The sequence below is a fragment of the Pezoporus flaviventris genome, unplaced genomic scaffold (genome assembly GCF_033815535.1).
Source record: "Pezoporus flaviventris isolate CSIRO_AGI_PZ_B2104156 unplaced genomic scaffold, CSIRO_AGI_Pfla_v1 ptg000069l, whole genome shotgun sequence".
NCBI lineage: Eukaryota > Metazoa > Chordata > Aves > Psittaciformes > Psittacidae > Pezoporus > Pezoporus flaviventris.
Window position 1 is genome coordinate 954,848 of NW_026892617.1, and position 18,524 is coordinate 973,371.

At 49.8% G+C, this 18,524-nt stretch overlaps 3 protein-coding genes across 3 annotated transcripts in view; 2 read left to right on the plus strand and 1 right to left on the minus strand.

The window, feature by feature from the left end:
• The first annotated feature begins 1,269 nt into the window (after positions 1-1,269).
• On the plus strand, positions 1,270-3,863 carry CIMAP3 (ciliary microtubule associated protein 3). Its single transcript, XM_061471864.1, has 6 exons — positions 1,270-1,594; positions 1,843-1,985; positions 2,160-2,258; positions 2,751-2,884; positions 3,147-3,273; positions 3,669-3,863. Exons 1-6 carry the CDS (start codon positions 1,570-1,572, stop codon positions 3,735-3,737), a joined length of 597 nt encoding a protein of 198 aa, XP_061327848.1. The 5' UTR covers positions 1,270-1,569; the 3' UTR covers positions 3,738-3,863.
• Positions 3,864-4,618: 755 nt separating this feature from the next.
• TAF8 (TATA-box binding protein associated factor 8) lies at positions 4,619-11,140 on the minus strand. Its single transcript, XM_061471862.1, has 8 exons — positions 11,015-11,140; positions 9,392-9,548; positions 8,734-8,832; positions 8,431-8,493; positions 7,895-8,019; positions 7,564-7,711; positions 6,719-6,861; positions 4,619-6,315 (listed from the first exon to the last, which is right to left on the minus strand). Exons 1-8 carry the CDS (start codon positions 11,072-11,074, stop codon positions 6,172-6,174), a joined length of 939 nt encoding a protein of 312 aa, XP_061327846.1. The 5' UTR covers positions 11,075-11,140; the 3' UTR covers positions 4,619-6,171.
• A 213-nt stretch (positions 11,141-11,353) lies between these two features.
• The window catches only part of CCND3 (cyclin D3), a 37,724-nt gene continuing 30,553 nt past the window's right edge, over positions 11,354-18,524 (plus strand). Inside the window, exon 1 of the mRNA XM_061471868.1 lies at positions 11,354-11,776. The gene's annotated coding sequence lies outside the window, so the exon portion shown is untranslated. The remainder of the gene's footprint in view (positions 11,777-18,524) is intronic.

Sequence of the window (18,524 nt, forward strand, 5' to 3'; positions counted from 1 at the left end):
GGAGGAATTCCAGCTTCAGGGAAGAGCGAGCAACATTGACACCTACCGTTGGGTGTTGCAATTGCTGAGAGCACCCAGCCGCTGAGCCTTGTGGAGCCGGAGGAAGATGCTCTCTCCTTGGTTAAAACGATATTAACGTTGCTTTGATTCGCCTCCTGCGGTGCTTTCAGGGCCAACTTCCCTGCTGCATGTGCAGGGAAACCTCTTCCTTTAACTCAGTTTCCTCATTGGATTCATGGAATGACTCTCTCAAAAGGCAAAGAGTAGGAAGCCGGCAGAAGGAGCTTACCTCTGTTTTGCCATCAGGATTACACATCTCCTCCACAGAGGCTTTCAGCAAACAAGCTTCAGACATTCCATGAACCATTTGGGAAAGAAATGAGAGGAAAAGGCTCCAGAGCTGGAAACGTGTCCATCATTAAGGGGAGAAACGTCTAACATAGGAGATAGCGATGCTCATGCTTGCTCCTAGATTACTCCAACAAATACAGCTTCTCCGTGCTACTCCCAACACAGGCTATATGTATATAGGTACATGCAGGCATATCTGGAGTATAATCCCATAGGAAATTCCCAAGGAGTTTCCAGGAACACCACTCCACACTAAGGAGGAGCATTCTGGCAGCAGAAAGCCTCCATGGCGGTAGCAAGGTCCCCATCTGCAGTGAGGAACATCAGATCCAAACCAGGTACAGCTCTCCCCAGGTTTCCATTGGCAACATCCCAGAGCTTCTCCCACCCATCCAAAACCTACACGTGGGATGCGTTTGTGATGGATAGCTCACTGACCTGCACGCTTGTCCCCTCCACAGCAAGGGCAGGGAGAACAAAACCACCTTGCTAAAGCAATGGCTTGTGCACACAAGGTTGGCAGGTCCAGGGTGGTTCAGGTTTTGGGGGAAAACAGCAGGTTTTAGAGAGTTTGCTGAGAGCCAGCTGACAAACACATCTCACAGGAGATGGGAGGGTGCCATGGGAAAGCTCTTTCATCATCCCCTATATATCACCCACTCCATACCCAGAATCCCACCCTAGGAGCATTGCATCGTGCAAACAGGAAAATAAAACAAGCTTTTATAGGAGAAAAGGATCCTATAGGATATAGGATCCTATAGGATAGATATCCTATAGGATAAAAGACAGCTCAGGTCACCTGACCCCAGTTCCTGTGTCCTCTCATGATGCTCACACTTGTACCCAGGGAAGGGCCTGAATCCACCAGCTGGTCTTAATTCCAGGGTGGCATTTCCCAAGTGTTTCTTGGTGCCCTCCCATGAGAGCAAGGCAGAGGGATAAAGAGAGCGAACAACGGGGCAGATGGGGTTGTGTCACAAAGGAGAGCACGGAGAAGGGTCCTGCCTGCTTCCCCCGAGACCTCTCCCCTATGACTTTACAGTGTGAAAACAGCAGCTCCTCCATTGGAGTCATCACAGCACAACCCACAGGGACACCTTTAATCCTCTTTTCCCTGCACCCTTCAGGCGCTGCCATCCCCACCATTCCCTGCAGCACTCCCTGCTCCGTGCCTATAGCAACCGGGGAGTACACACACCCCCTGAGCCCGGCAGCATGGCAGCAGGGGGGGGACGGAGAGGTGAGTCCTGCGGGCACCAGGGCTCCTTTTGCCATGGTGGCATTGGGCTTTCCCACAACCAGGCTGCTAAGCCGCTCTTTGCTGGGGTTGGGATCAAAGGAAGCCTTTGGGGCAGGAGGGAACAGGCATCCAAAGGGTGCACTAATAGGTCAGGGGAAATTCCTATGTGGGAGATAAAGGGATGCTCAGCCTCAGGGACCTAAGAAGGGAAAAAAAGCAGGGCCTGGTTTTATCTCCTGGTCTCCCAGACGTGCAGAAGCCGATCTCATTTGGAACATGCCAAGAGAGGAAAATGTTCCCTCTGCACGATGCTCCAGACAGGCTGGGAATCCAGCTGAAGTCCATCAGGGGACAACCTTCGCTTGGGCCAGGCTGCTACCTGAGCCAAGAGGTGAGTGCAGTTTTCCTGCTTGGAGCTTTTCCTTCATGGAAGACACCTAGGACAGGAGCACTAAGACCATGGCAAGGAGAGGAATCAATAGGAATAACATCTGCTGCTCAAGTCCTTCTGCCCTTGCCTTAATGCAAGTGGTGTCAGCAAGACACTTGTGCTTTTGAATTGCAGAGAAGCAGCTTCAGGTACTCCTTGGAAAACAAACCTGTGAGCACCAGAGGCTATGTGATAGGAGCAAGGACAGCCCAGCGTTTCCAAACACAGCCACAGGTAAGAAAGGCACGGGGTGAAGTGGCAGAGCTGCAGCTTTGCAAGAGGCTGTTCCCAACACTTTTGATCCCATTTGCTGGGACTGCCTCCAACTTACTACATACGGTGGCTACACATCTCCTTACACATAGTGTGGTGGTAGGTGTTGAGCCTAGGGACTGATCATTGAACATATGAGCTCTGGCAACATCCACATATGCATTTGTAGGAACACATTCCTTTGTATCACATACACACACATGTAAGTGGACATATTGAGGCAAAATCAGCTCTCCTGCCTGAACAAACAAGTGTTTTCTGGTCCAGACTCTCTAGAATAACCCTTTATTAGGAGAGACATCATAGGACACACTGGGTAGGGAGTACAGAATTGATCTATTCTAGGGGGTTTGTGCCATCAGAGCATGCACTGAACAGCAGGTCTGTGATGCCCAGGCTGCTGCTCACAGCATAGAGCAATGGTCTTCCCTATAGAAATCTTCTCTCTTGCAGACTGTGACTCCCAGCCCAGCAACCTACCACCCATTCTGGAAGAAAGAGAGGGAATGCCAGCCTGCCTATGCTCCGTTTTACACTAAGACACCGCGATTTCCACATAAGCCTGCAGATAGGGAATTATTCCCTGGGTAAAGTAACTCATTTTCTTGTGTTTTCCATCATAAGCAGAGAGAAATACTAAGACATAAATGGGAGATGGGCTCCTGAGGTCCAAGAAATGCTCTTATTAACTTCAAAAAGCTTCCCTGCTTTAGTCTTTAGTCTTCTGCACGCCTGGAATACCACAACACACATTCCGCCCATGGGTCAAGGTAGGGTGGGTAACTTCTGGTACTGCAACCATCACACTCCAGTTCCAGAAACAAGCTACTCTGTGCCTGTTTTCTTTAGACCTGGAACTTACGAAGCAGACAAGCAATTACACAAAAGAATCACTTGGCCGATGAAGTTTGGCTCCCCAGACTGGTCTTTAGTGCCGATGCCACCAAGGAGGATGCTAAAAATGGAGGTACAAAAGGTAAGGACAGGGATAAGGGGATGTTATTCCTTGCTTAATGCTTCTGACAGAGAAAATTGTATGGCTACATTGTGTTTGCACCGTGTTTTGGCATCATTTCCTCACTGGGCTGCTGGGTACATGGCTCTATGAGCCTGGGGCACAAGATATAAAGTGATTTTCTATCTGAGAAGTGCAAAAACAATTACTGTCCTCCAAAATAACCCCCTTCTGTTAAGACATTTGCTCTGGAAGTTTCCATCCACAAAGAGAGGAAACCAGAGCACAGATTTATCTGCTGAAAACAAAGCCTTTCCTATTTGAAACATAGATTTAAGGGTCTCGACACCATCTCACACCTTCCTGTGCTGTTCTGAAGCGCTTGGCATCACCAATAGCTAAGAGTTGTCTTTTAGATAACCATAGACAAGGAATTCAGGAGACACCGGAACCGAGTGGCCTACCTGAGTTTATACTTCAGCTGAGGAGCCAGAGCTGCTGCCACGTCCCCCTCTCCCAGAGGGGCACCTCAGGCCTCACCTTTGCTTCCCATCTCCTCCTGAAGACGCTCATCTGCACTAGGCAACCTCTCCAAATAAAAGCATTGCAGAAAGAGAGGTTTCTTGTCACTGTTTGTGCTTACCTGGTGCTGTACATCCAGGCTCTGTGCACAGCCAGCAGCTCTGTTAAGTAGCACTCATCTGAGGGTAAGAGGATGGGATGGCTCAGACCCTGGATGATGTGCTTCTGCATTACCAGCTTTTTCCCTCTTGACAAGAAGAAGATGTTCTCCAGCAACATGCTGCTAATTAAGCTAAATTTAGCCTGAAACAGAAAGGTCCTGGCGTTCATCATCACTTGTTTCTGTAATGTACAAGTCAGACCCCAGGGACTGCTATAAACGTTTACAAGCCTCCACACACAGACTGGATCTGTGTGATCCCAGGCTTGATTCAACCTCAGGGGAAAGCTCAGGGCAGGCAGCATTCGTTCTCATTATCACTCCCAGTCACGATGCAGGCTTTCAGGTATTTTGGGTCTGTTTATGTGTTTCTGTAGCATATTTTACCTGTAGCCCAGTTTCAGCTATAAAACCAAAATGCGTTCTTCCAATTGCCCACTTCTGGTGTTCAAGTGCTCTCACATCTGCCCTGCAACAGCTGCTTCTTTCCTAGGCACATTGGCCCCTTCACAACCACAAGAGATCGCTTTGTAGCAGCAGCTGTCACAAAGGGATTTACTTGCTGATGTGCAGCTGCCATCTCTTGCAGGAAGGGGTACGATTCACTGGAGACTGCACTGTCTTAGACCTGATTTATGCCTTTCAGATGCTTTTCCACCCCTAAAACTTCAAGGACTTGGCCAGTTTTGCTTGTAGGAGATAAAGTTTCTTTTATTATGAACATAGAAATCACAGGTTTCATTCTACACTTTCCCCCTCCCCAGAGGGGCTTTCTCATTACCAAAAATGCTTAATCCAAGTAAAAAAAGATAAACATTTTCATATATACAAACATACACAACATCTCTGTACAACCAAGGCACCGCAGAAGTGACAATGGCACACGCAGGGCTTCTTTTGCTAGAGATCCGAGTCCAGAATGTTCCTCACTGAAACAATCGCTCCTTTTTATCTCCTTCCTCCATGAGTGATGGGGAAGAGGGAGGCTTGGGAGGATGCCTCAATATGTACACACAGAACCCTGATCTCCGTGGGGGCTGCAAGAGGCTCCTTGCACTCAGCTACTCCTCTAGGAAACCATGAACTGCCTGGAAGCCTCTGCTGCCTCTCCCTGCCCCACGCTCTCATCCAGAAGAGATGCTCTGGAGCCCGGATCGAACTACAGGAGTCTTCTGTCAAAGGAATTTAACTTATATTTTGCCTAAGAAAAGGTTGAGGAAAATGAAAGCAAAGCCATCCAGAAGGAGCTAACAATTACAATACTTCCATCACCAGTTATTTTCACTGCTGAAATAAAGTCTTCTGCTCCAGGGAAATAAAGAGGGGGGAAAAAAAAGAGCAAGTTTTATTGATAAAAGCTTGTGTTTTGGGCAAAATAAAGTGCAATCAATAGAATGGCCTTGTGGACTGCTTTATCATACAGCTTTATTCTGTATTCCAAGTTTTTTAGCACAGCATCTTTCAAACCAACTGGTGGAGGCAGGAACTCTCCAAGGAGTTGTGCTGCGTTGAAACTAACAATAGAACTGAAAAATAGCCTGAAGCAGCTGTTGAATGCTGCCATTCACACCGCTGGAAAATATCCTCAAAGCAGAACAGGGTAAACACCACACTTAAGCACTTTGAAGTGCAGCTGCAGACAGAAAAGTGGGAATAAAATGCCATCCTCACTCTGTACACTCTCTTACCGATGCACCAGCCACCTTTAGTTTAGAAAGGAAAAGTCTGTTTGCTTTTACTTGCCAAGAATCCAAAGAAAGAAACCTCTCTGGGATTTTTCTGCCTCTCTTAATACATGCTCCTTAGATTCTAGGGCCAGGCAGGGTTGGTTGCAGAAGTTTCTTTCCTAGCCTGCCAGCCAGCCACAAATGAATGATGCCTTTGTATCCTGCAGAGCCCATGGGGATGCACTGAGCAACAAGAACCTTCCATGTCCCCCATCTCTTCCGAGAGTAAATCCTATGACAGTAAGAACAAACCAAAGTAAACCAGACAATTCCCATCTGGAACCCAGTGGCCTTCAATGCTTTTATGGCAATTGGCTGTTCCAAGTCAGCAGGAGAGCAGAGGGAGAAGAGGGAGCACTGCAGACCAGGATGAGAGTGCAGTTCACTAGGCAGAGAGAGCTCATTCTGCTTCTGCCTCTCCTGTCTTGCTCCATGCGTCTCCCCAGCTGCTGTGCAAGTGAAACCCCCTCCAGGTTTCTCTTCCTCTGAGCAGCCAACTGGCCACACACCTCACTTCTTTCTGCGGATCTTGGGCTTCTTCACCGGCCGGAGGTAGGGATTGTCGATCATGTTTTCCTCCCCGTTCCGGCTGCCTGACAGGGAGGTGTTCTGCTGTAACACCGAAGCGTTCTCCTTCTCAGGTCCTGAATCATCCTGCCAACATACGTGTAAAACAACCAAAGTGAGGTTAAACAAGACTCAGAAGTTCAAACCATACAAGCTATGGGCAAAACAGATCAGCAACAGCAACAGCCAAGACAAACAGCAGCACATGGAGCTGCGTTAAAGGTGAGGGCTCGATTTCTATCACAAGAACCACTCTCTTCATGAACAGTGTGGGACAATCACACTGAAACCAAAGGCCACGATGCACTGCACCCTGCAGGAAGTTAAGGAACCATGACAGTGCTTAGCCATTTACACTTGGTAAAACACAACCCACGCTGCCCATTTCCCCCCACTCTGCCCAGCTGCAAGGAAGACAGATGAAGAACCAGGTTTCATAAGCTGAAGAACATCAGGCCCCAGCGACCTCGACCTCTGCAGCTGAGCGTACCGTGCTCATGTGCAGGGGCAGGTTCTCGGTGTCTGTCTGCTCGTCTTGCTCAGATGAATCCGTCTCTTCCATTTGCTGCATCTCCAGCTCAGAGGGGAGAAGAGCTGTCAGGTAGGGGACAGTGAAAGGCCTGGCAGCAATCACTAGGGTGAGGGCAAAAGACACAGTCAGCAAGGTGGGAGAAGACTCCTCAACACAGGCATCATGAAGCACAAAGCCAAGCAGTTACTTAGATCGAACACTGTCACTGGTTCTGGTTTTAAACACAGACACACTCTTTTCCTGCTGCTCCCAAGGATCAGGAATGAAATATCCCTGTCCCTAAGTGATAGCAGTCTCTAACTTTCTATTTTCTGAGGCCCCTTTATGATTCCAGCCAAGGACAGAGCATTACAGCAACCTAAAAAGTCCTTCCTGACCTCCGTATCATAAGCATTGCTTAGTTCCCCTCAAGATAACTTTGGCATCTGTGCCGTCAGTGAGCCTGGGAAAGTGGGAATACTCATCACTGCTTTATGGACAGAGAAACAGGAAAACCTTCACTGCCAACCACAAGAATGTGAGAGAGAAGAAATCACTTGTCCAGAAGTTACAGGGGGGCAGAGAGACAGGATTGGGATGAGCTTTGAAATTAGCACCTATCAGCCACGAGAAGAAAGCGAGCTTTTGGTGAGGGTGGAAGCCTACCACTTGCCTTTGATTCTCTTGTTCATCCCCATTTTAAATAGAGAATTCCTCATTTCCCAGCCTTCCAGTGCCTTGGAAGGGCAAACACAACACGAGCACTCACCTCCTGCAGTAGCAAGACCTTTAAGGGAGTTATGCTGACATTTACAGGTACTCACAGGGGAACGTACTGACATCATCTTTGAAGAGACTCTGTGTTTCGCCTGTCTTAGCCATGAAGCGGGTGAGGGCTCGCTCCACATCGCGCCGCTGCGATGCTGCCTTCTCCCTCAGGACCTGATAATCAGACACAGGCTCCCGGTATGTCTGTGGAGGGAGGGAAAGGTGAAGAGCACCATTAGACAGCCAAAATTCACCACCTGTACTGACCTACAGTGCACATTGATTTCCAGCAAGTTATAGATGTCAATCGGCCAGAATCCTCCAGCAAGTGCTGTCACTGACTTCAAACAGGTCCCAAATGGCATAAAAATCTCTGTTTTCACTCACCGGTGTCTTGATGTAAGTGTGAGGATCCGGAAACTCTGGGAAATGGCTGGGAATGTGGGATGGATGTGGCTTGTTCTGCCCGGCTGTCAGGGCTTTGGGAGTCACGGGCTGGTTTGTCACAGGAGCTGCAGTAAAGCACACACACAGATCAGCAGCTTCACTCTGCCAAGAGTGAGGCATAAGGTGCCAGCCCCCATGAGCTATGACCTCCCCTATAGCACATCCCACAGGCAGTAATTTCCCACTGTGTTTCTCATTCCAGAAGGGAACGTGCGTTACTTGACCCCTCTCTCCTACACAAGGAGAACAAAACCACCTTGAGGACTCTCATGTGCACTGAGAAAACTAAAGCAAAGGCACTGACTCAGCACAGGCTGCCTCCCTCCACCTACAGGAGCCCTTAACCCAACCAGCACTTCCAGGAGCACTGGCTGCATCCCCCACCAGAAAAGCTGGAGCTCTCTGGACACCAACAGAGGGAAATGCCAAATTACTTCCCGTTTCCTGCATAAGAAAAGAAGGGATTTCTCACATACGGGCAGTGATGACCATCCTCTGGGAGCGCTTGGCATATGCGGGAAGCGTTTCAACATTGAACCCTAGGACACAAAAGAGGAAACAGGAATCACACCAGGAGTTTATCCTGCCCCAGTTCACCCCTCTTGAGCTTCACCACGTTTATTTACAAGGGTTCCAAATTACATGAGAAAGAAGGTGATGCACTCTGCATGTATTCATACTGCATCCAGTTATATAGAGCCCACAAGCACCAGAATGGGGGGAACAGAGCTTCCTACCAATGCAGCTACTGGAATCAGGGGGTCCTATCAACCACTCACCCATTTCCACCAGGGTAACCACGATATCAGAAAGCGTGGGCTGTGTCCGGGCTGTGTGTTCACAGTAGGACTTGGCGCTCCTGCCCATTTCAGAGATATCTATGGGGGGAAAAAGCCAAGAAACCCCACCAGAGCTTTGAGTCAGGCAGTGAGCACATGCTTATAGCTTCAAGAGAAATGAATCTTTGGCAAATTTAGCAAGGAATGAAAATTAGCTCCCAAAATCCAGTGTCTTACAGGATCTAAAATTAAAGCATAACAAAATCAAAGCGTGAACACCTCTGGGCACCCTGTGCCAGCGCCTCAGCACCCTCACAGGGAAGAGCTTCTGCCTAAGAGCTCATCTCAGTCTCCCCTCTGGCAGGTTAAAGCCATTCCCCTTGGCCTGTCCCTACAGGCCCTTGTCCCAAGCCCCTCTCCAGGTTTCCTGCAGCCCCTTTAGGCACTGGGAGCTGCTCTAAGGTCTCCCCTTAAGGAGCCTTCTCTCCTCCAGGCTGAACCTGCTGCGCTGAGGATGCAGCCCAGCACACGGATGATTTATTACACCAGGGAATAAAACCGGGGGGGGGGGGGGGAAATGACCCAAACGATGGAAGCGGGAGGAGCCAGTGGGACAGCAGAGAACAGAGGAGCCTCGGGCTGAGCTCCGGGCACTCACAGCTCTGCAGCATCTCGGTCAGCGTCTCCACCGCCGCCTTCTCGGCGCTCTCGAAGCCGGCCTCGGTGAGCAGGGAGCTGACCACCACCTGCAGCGTCCTCCTCCGAGCCAGGTAGTAGTTATCGGCCGGGGTGCTCGCCTGCTTCCCACCCGCCCGCTGCGGCACCAACAACCCCGCTGGGACAGCGCGCACGGAGCGGACCCCGCTGCCGCACCGCGCGCATGTGCGTGCATATCCATACACATGTACATATAGACAAGTACATGTGCACACACACATATATATACACACAGAGATACATACACATGTACATACAGACAAGTACATGTGCATACACACATATATATACACACATATATACATATACATGTACATATAGACAAGTACATGTGCATACAGACATATATATACAGAGATACATACACATGTACATATAGACAAGTACATGCGCATACACACACATATATACACCGAGATATACATACACGTGTACATATAGACAAGTACATGTGCATACACACATATATATACACCGAGATATACATACACATGTACATATAGACAAGTACATGTGCATACACACATATATACACCGAGATATACATACACATGTACATATAGACAAGTACATGTGCATACACACACATATATACACCGAGATATACATACACATGTACATATAGACAAGTACATGTGCATACACACACATATATACACACAGATATACATACACATGTACATATAGACAAGTACATGCGCATACACACATATATACACATATATATGTACAGATGTACATATACACAAGTACGTATGCATACACATATATATACATATACACACATATACACACTTGCATGCATATACATATAGGTACTCACACATATGCATACAATCATACGTATACATACGTAAACACATGTACTCATACACTCACACATATACATATCTACACAAATAGATTCGGACTTACACATGCACATACACATCTGTACACAATCACACATGCATGCACACAAACACACACACACTTATACGCACACACGTACACATACACACACATATACACGTGTACATACACGTACATATAGGCACATGCATACATCTGCATACAATCATACGTATGCATACTTCAAAACACGTGTGTACATACACTCATACATACACGTACATATACAAATACATTCACATGTATGCATACACACATACATATACACATGCACATGAATACACACATACACATGCATCCATACATATCTACACACACAAACACATACATACATACATACATACATACACAAACACACACATACATACATACGCACACATACACTCACACACAGCGTGCCGCAGAACGCGGTCCCTTTAAAAACAGCCGCCCCGCTGCCACGCGCGCCTCGCGGCCCCTTCCCGGCCAATCAAATCCAGCTGCCGAACCCCGCCTCCCTACGGTCATTCAACCAATCAGCGCGCCCCTCCCCTCAGCCTCCGCCTCTTAGCCCCGCGGGCAGGCCGCAGCCTCCTCAGTGCCCTGGAGGCACCGATCCGCTGCCGCCCCGCCCGGTGCCGCGGGATCCTCCCTCCGCAGTCTTCCCCGCTTCCCGGTAAGAATCCGCCGTTACCGTGCCGGAGCTACCGGTCGCTGTGTCGGCCATCTTGGCGCTATAGAGAGTTGTACGCATGCGCGGGCTGCGCTGTGGTGGTTCGCGCGGGGCATTGTGGGATCTGTAGTGTGTGAGGCGGGGAGGGGGGGGGATGCGGCCTGGCCGTGGGGTCGGGCCCGTCTCTATGGCCGCGGTTACTGGCCGCGGGGATGTGCTGCTGCCGGGGCCCTCACACCGTGCGGGGCACCAGGGAGGACACCCCGCGGTGCCCCTACCCACGAACAGCCGTGTCCCTGAGGAAAACGTTCCCTATTAACGCTTGAGAAGCGCCCAGGGACCCCGTACCCGTGGGCTTTCCTGCGTGGAGCAATACGCGCTCCAGGCCGAGCCTCAGTGTTCCAGCTCGTGTACTGAGATCTCTTAGATCAAAGCTGTGGTCTCCGTTGTTTTCAGGCAAGAGAGAGCAGGAAACCACCGTGCTACAGCTGCCACCCCTTGCTTCCTGCTTTGGGTACGTGTGTGGGAGAGCAAGAACCTCGTGTGAACCTGTTGCTGCATGTGAGAGGGGAGAGACAGCGATGTAAACAACATCTGCCACGCTGGAAGTGAAAGGTGCTGCTCGGGTTTGGTTGGGGTGAGAACACAGCTTCCACTGGTGTTTCAACAGCGACAGCGGCAAAACCCGCTCAGCGGTATGGGAAGCGACGAGGCAGAGGAAGGGGGAGGCTGGATTCTTCAAAGTGAAGATGCCTGCAGAAGGATCCTGCTTTATCATCAAAGGTAGGAGGAAACGGCATTTTGGAGATTGAAAGTGTGATCTAGAGGTCACTCTGATGCCTTAGGTGCGCACAGACAAGTGATGCTGTTGGAGTGGAACTGCGCTGAAGGTCTCAACCTACCCTGAGGGGGTCAGGGGGGTTTCCCTGTGTGAATTCCTAGGGAATTGTGTGAATTCCCAGCTTGGTTCTGCCAAGCTGGGAGGCAGCGCCTTTGCTATCACTCAGCAGGGATGTCCACCCCTGCCAGGGCTCTGTGGTGCAGGTAGGGCAGGGTCTCAGCCCCTCGCATGTTAAGAAGAGATGTAGAGCTGCGCTAACAGATGCTGAGCCGTGGCAGCTTCCAGCTGAGGGACTTGTGGCGGTCTACATGCTAGGGAGTAAGATGCCATTGTAGATGAAGCTAGAAGGGGGGACATGCGAGTGCTTAACTTTAGTAGGTTGTAATTTGCTGGGTAACTTGAGAACTGTCAGCCCCTTGTTGTTTGGATGGGAAGAAGTGAACTCTGGCACATAAGGACTGAAAACATCCATGGGATGCTGCTGCAGGCTTGGGCTGAGCCTGAAAAGTCTGTAGGAGTCTCAGGCTGGTTGCTGCTGTGGTACCAGGACCTTGAATCTCAGCTTGCATCCAGTTAATTCAACCAATGAACGAGTTGCACTTGTAGGGGATAAGTAAGTGGGGAAGAAAGTGTGGGCAGGTGCTTTGGTGGTCGACGTTGTGTCCATCAGAGTACTGAGTAAGGCAGCATCTCCTCCTTGTAACACACTCAGCAGGTGAGCAAAGATCATCAGGGATCAGTGCTGTGGAGCAGATCCTGAAGTGTTTGGGGCAGAAGATACCAAGGAGGGCTCAGGGAGCACCATGCACATGTTTTGAGACGTGCAGGTCAGGACTTCACTCTGCTCTGGTCTCTGCTGCTCACTCTCCTCAGTCCCTTCCCTCCCCATCTGTGCAGTGAAGAGGATAGTATTATTTACCTGTGTTACCTCACAGATTGGAAAGGTGCAGTATAAATACAGCACAGGATAACTGTTCCATAACTCCTGGTTGGTTTATTGCTTGTGGACAGGCTCTTCTTGACCTCTTGTCTCCAGTACTTTGTAATGTCACGTTGTCAGTCAGTTATTTACAGCCGTTGTGTAGAATGAAATAAACCTGGATTCAGTCCCTGCCTTCAGGAGTGTTTCTGCACTGAGCTGCTTCGTGTAGAGCACAGACACATGGACATGGACTGAGACCCAGCATCCTTCTGTGAAGAGTCAGCCCCTGATCTGTAGAGCCCCTCACCTCCCTCTGCCCCACTTGCTGCCTCTCCTGGCTGGTGCCTGCACCTCTAACACCTTTTGCTGCTTCTCTCCCTATGCCCTGCATTACCCCATTTCCTCATGTGTGGGAGCTATTGTGTAAATAACCCTTCACAGCCCTGCGCTTGTTTTCTGCTCTCTTGGGAATGTTCTTTTTGAATTCCTTCCCCAGACTTCGTAGGTGAAGTTCAGAAACCCAAATTGTTCAAGTCTGTAACTCTTTGTACTTATGGGGCTTTGGTTGGGGAAGGGCTTTGGTTGGGATGCTCAGGGGGCTGCAGTTAGTGGGGTGATGTGTTGCATTATTCTGAGCTCTAGTCATTTTCCCATCTGTAAGCACTGGAATTCCTTGTGAGCTGCTTTCAGAGCTGATCAAAAGCAGCATCTGACATCAAAATCTTCTTGCTGGTGGCATGGTACCCTGGGGAAGCTCTTCCCACGCTCATCCCCATGTGCTTGTGTGTCCTGTGCTTGTCCCCACATTCCTATGTCTGTCACCATCTGTCCAACACCAAAACCCACTTTCACATTGATATCAGACTGAGAAAGGAAAAAGCTTGTGTGTGTTTACTCTGATTCCCATGCAGAGGTGGGAGTTGGGATTCCCAGGTGTGTGACCCTGAGTTGTGTGACCCCACACAACAGAAGAACATTAGCATTGAGATCCAGCTGAGCTGTTATTCTGGATGTCCAGGCCCAGAGGGGAAGTTGCTGAAATTCATATATGAAAAGAACAGTGGGAACTGATGACCCTGGGCCCTTTGGGTAGGGGAAGCCCAAGGCTCTGAGGGAGTTTGACGTAGGGGTTGGATTCTGCACCATGATTTCAACAGCCCAAGGGTGATCTGTTGTTTGTGTTCTTAAATGTCATAGTGCCATCACTGACACGGTCTGGGTCTGCCCAAGCCACCCCAGCACCATTGCCACCAGAGGGCACGTTGTGACCAGTCACAGATTGGTTTGGGTTGGAAGGGACCTTAAAGCTCATCCAGTTCCCCCCCCCCGCCACAGGCAGGGACACCTTCCACTAGGGCAGCTTGCTCCAAGCCCCTGTGTCCAACCTGGCCTTGAGCACTGCCAGGGATGGGGCATTTACCACAATGTTATTTCTGAGCAACTTGATCAGTGAATTTCAATTCTTGCACCCCTGAGCTGTGAGGATGCCACTAAACCCCTCCCTGCACCCACTTGTTGCTACAAAGCTCCTGTGAGCCCCCAAATTCCTTGAGCACCCAGTTCTGGGGGTTTCAACCCTGCAGTTTGACAGTGACACACACTTGATATGTGGAGGAAGCTGCTGGGCAGGCAGGGAATAAACTGCCCAGCTCAGAGTCTGGGTATTTTTTCCCTGCAATGACATTGGTTTATGCCTTGCAGGAATGAGAACTCAGCTGCAGAGGTCTTGCAGCCAGCTTGCTGCTGTTGTTTTAGTATTTTCCTTACTGTTTTGAGAAATATTATTTCTTTGTTGTTCTCCTCATCTCTAAAGCAGCAGAATTGCTGTTAACATACATGTATATTGGTTAAAGCCTCTTGAAGTAAACCCCTGGCACGTTTCTTACTGGCTTTGTTGTTTGGTCTTGGCCCCGCCTGGGCTCCCAGTGAGGTGTGGGAGCTCTGGATAGTGCCCAGGGATTCCATCTGGAATTTACATTCACTTTCCAAACCCATGCAACGTGGGCAGGGGTTGGAGAAGAGTTTCCATGGTGCAACATGCACCTCGGTGTGTGAGCTGGGGCTGCACCTGGGAGTTTTCTGAGGGTAAAGCTTGAAGCTGTTGAGTCAAACCTATAACTATGAAGGGAGGAGGTGGCTGGTGGGAGAGGGCTCTTTGATCTAACAGCAAGAGCCAGGGGTTTGAAGTGCAGGGCAGCAGGGTTACAACAGGAGATAAAATGCATCTCTTCATAGGGGAGTGTGCTTCATAGGACTCCTCAAGGGTGCAGCACACGCCTAGGCATGGCAGGATTGGCTCTGAGCAGGTAGTACTGGGGTTCAGCTGCTGAGCTATGCAGATGTGATGTTTATAGGAAACTCTGAGCAGGCAGCAAAGCCACCATCCTGCTTGAGGTGATGCCATACAGGAGTGTCTGTGCTGGAAGTGGAGCCTGAAGGTGCTCCTCCTCTGCCACTCAGTGTCTCCTTTTGCTCCTTCGGGATGAGCCTGCAACAGCGTGGAGGTCCTGGAGCTCTGGCCAAACCAGAGTGTTGGAACATCTTCACAGCTTCAGGCAGGCCCAGGGTGACTGATACCTGCTGGGCCTTTTATTTCAACATTGATGCAAAAACTGTTCCTTCCCATTCCCCAGCTCATGCTGTGTTCCTGAGTCAGTGCCATGTCTCATCCAGCAAGCATGTAAACCCACACCTCCAGGCTGGCCAGAGACAGCGCTGCCAAGAACTATTGCAGATCTCTGGTCAGCTCCTCCTGCCTCATCGGTGACTCAGGGGATGATGTTCTCCATTCTGTCCCTGTTTGAAGCTTTAGGGTCCAAAGGTGAGGAGGAGTGGGTTCAGCTGCTTTTGTGCAACCCATTAGATGTGAACTTCACTTGCTGAGCAACAGCAGATCTTGGTTTGAGGAGACGGGCAGAGGGACACTGCCAGGTGTCACATGGATGGAGCAGTCATGGGTTGATATGTCTGACCTTGAACTCTCTTGAATCCTGGACCAAGAAATGGCAAATGCAATATGTAATTGCAGCAAACCCACAATTATCCCTGTTTGCTGACCCCTGTATCCACATTTGGCATATCTTCCCTTGGGCCATGAGCCTATTCCCCACCTCAAGTATCTGCCTGACTTTGAAATGTCACCTTCAAGAGATGTGACACACCTTCAGGCTGTGGGAGGAAGCATTGCACAGTAAGGTGGGCACCGTCTCTCTTGTACATCAGTTGTCAGCATTGAAGCTGGGCCAGGACAATCTCTCCTGTGTGTTTTTGCACCCTGTGGCTGACAGTTTGCCAGATGAAGCCACCTCAGCTCTGAGCCAGAGCTGCCTCACATGTGCCTTTGATGCTTTGCAGTGTGTGAGGTGTTGCTGCTGGCCCCACAGGGTGACAGCCTTACCCCAGAGCACCAGCACTGACAGAGCTCAGCTCAGAGGAGGCCACTTCCCACATATGGGTTCTTGCTGCCTTGACAAGTATGTATCTCTTGTGTCAGGAAACCACACAGTGGGTGTTGTCTTTGCAGGGTAGAAGTGGGGGAAGGAATCCTGCTCCTCCATGCCCAGAGATGGATGGTGGGATAGGGTACCTCTGCTAACCAAGATGAGCTGTGGTAGCTTTTCTGTCAGAGCAGGGAGCAGCCAGGGCCAGCGTGAGGGACTCCTGCAGCAGCTCACGGGCCATGCTGTGAGTGGGCTGCCCTGGCTGTGCTTCAGAGGAGAGCATGAAAGCTTGGAATACCTATCCCAGCTGGGCTTGGTGTGGTTTTGTGAGTGCTTCCCATTCCCAAAGGATGGGGAAGCTCTGTGGACGGGTTCTGAAGAGCCCACATGCCTCAGCTGAGTCTTATGCATGGACATGGCTAAACTTCTAGGTAGGACTGAAGGGTTTTACAAGCTCTTGGAGATGCTTCTCACAGTGTTGGGTAATGTGGTACAAACTGGGCTGCTGCTGGGATGCAAGGACCAAGACGCACCAGCGTCCAGAGCCTGGGTTTGGCTCTGCTGTCAGTCTTTGTGTGAAGCAATAAGCTTCCCTTTTGTACCTGTGCTATTTTTCCCCGTCTTTAAAATGGATCTGGGGAATAGCAGGAGAGCCAGCAGTGATTTGAGTGGAAGAGTTGCAGAGTTGGGAGCTGCCCACTCTTGCAGGAGTGGGTGAGAGTAAGAGGGTTGAGCGGGTCTGTCACCTTCATTTACCCATTAAATCTGTCATTTGAAGCATCAGAGTTTCTTAGCAAAGCACTTTGAGCAAGTGCCTGTAGCTGTAAATTTGAGCTCAGTCTGATGAAAGTCCCTTTTTTCTTCCCAGTGGGATGCTGCAAATACAGAAGCAGCAGCAATGGATGAAATGTAGGAATTTCTGTGAACTTACTGGGCCTTGTCAGCAGGTTCAGGCTGAGTTTAGAGCTCGGGTTTGGACTGATTCTTGTTTGATCAAATCCAGCTCCCTATTCCTACCTTCAGATGAAATGAAAACTGTCACTATCGGGCCAAGAAGCTGATAAAAGATTCTTCCTAAGAACAAAGTGTGAAGTTTATTCATCTGTGCTCAAAACAGGATTCTTGGGGGACAGGGAGGCTTCTCGGGAAGGAATTCTGAAATAGGCTGTTGGGAGAGGGAGGTTTGTTAAATAATTTGTCTTTCAAGGACTTCCACAAAGAACCTGCCCTTTTGAAGGCCTGCCTTGATTTCAGCAGCTGCATTGCTTGATGTCTCTAAAATCATACACCCCCCAAAAGCATGTTTTTTTCTGGCCTGGAGACTTATTCCAACTGGAATTAGGTGCTTAAGTGTCTTTGTGCAGATGAGTGGAGAGACCTGGTTGTCCATGTCCATATGTACCTCCTTCTTCTACCCATGGCCATGGAAAACTCCCATTGCCCATGCTGGAGATGCAGGCAGTGCTGTCTTCATGCCAGTTGCTTCATGCCTTGGGTATTGAAATGGCTCCCTACCTTCTATGAGAGGAAAAAGGGGCTCCATGTCATAGCCTGGAATAAGCCTGAGCTGGGAAAACTTGTTTTCTCCACACAGCTCTTCCCACAGGAACACAGTCTATGGAAGCCTTGGATCAGCCACACATGATGGGAACCCCCAAACTGAACCCTATCAGACAACCAGACCGCTCTGGACTTGTGGTGTAAGGTCCCTCCTCAAGGCCGCTGTGTTAGCAGCTTGTTCTCTGGAGCTGCAGCAGCAGCACAAGGGGTGAGGCAGAGATAGGGGCTGGCAGCAGCTGTTCAGGATGTGCTGCTGATTCCAGGACATCTCCCACCCTTTTTGGAAATCGAGAGTTTGGAGCAAGACAGGCCCAAAGCAGAAACAGGAGCTGATAAAGGCTCACACAGATGACAGCCCTGTCCCCACTGGCTCCAGGGAGCTGCACCAGCTGGGGGCCAGTGATAGGCTTCTTGTGTCTGTTCCCCCTTTGCTCTGGGCATGGGGATGGAGAGCATCTCCCTTCCTCCTCCCTCATGTCTCTTCTTCTCTACAGCTGAAGCTTTCTCCATAAGCACTGTTAACTGGTCGCATTTCTGACTTGGCTCTGCTACTGTCTCTCTGTTGTGCCCTGGTCTTTTGAAGGCCCAACCTAAGGATGGTGGGCTGGGAAATTCCAGAATATTCCCTGTCCCAGGAAATGTCAAAAACAAAATAGTGAATAATGTGTTTGTGGGTAGAAACTGGTGGCACTGATGATGCTCCTTGGACAGCGTTTTCCTCAGAGCAGGACTGTGTGTCACCTGGCTTTGTCTGTGAGGACCTCTGTC

Coding starts and splice junctions, on each gene's coding strand:
- CIMAP3 (XM_061471864.1), top strand. CDS start 1,570: ATGGCAGCAGGGGGGGGACGGAGAG. Junction 1,986..2,159: donor GCTGCTACCTGAGCCAAGAG/GTGAGTGCAGTT, acceptor TTTGAATTGCAG/AGAAGCAGCTTCAGGTACTC. Junction 3,274..3,668: donor TAAAAATGGAGGTACAAAAG/GTAAGGACAGGG, acceptor GTTGTCTTTTAG/ATAACCATAGACAAGGAATT.
- TAF8 (XM_061471862.1), bottom strand. CDS start 11,074: ATGCGTACAACTCTCTATAGCGCCAAGATGGCCGACACAGCGACCGGT. Junction 9,549..11,014: donor CGACCGGTAGCTCCGGCACG/GTAACGGCGGAT, acceptor TTGGTGCCGCAG/CGGGCGGGTGGGAAGCAGGC. Junction 8,833..9,391: donor GACCGAGATGCTGCAGAGCT/GTGAGTGCCCGG, acceptor TTCCCCCCATAG/ATATCTCTGAAATGGGCAGG.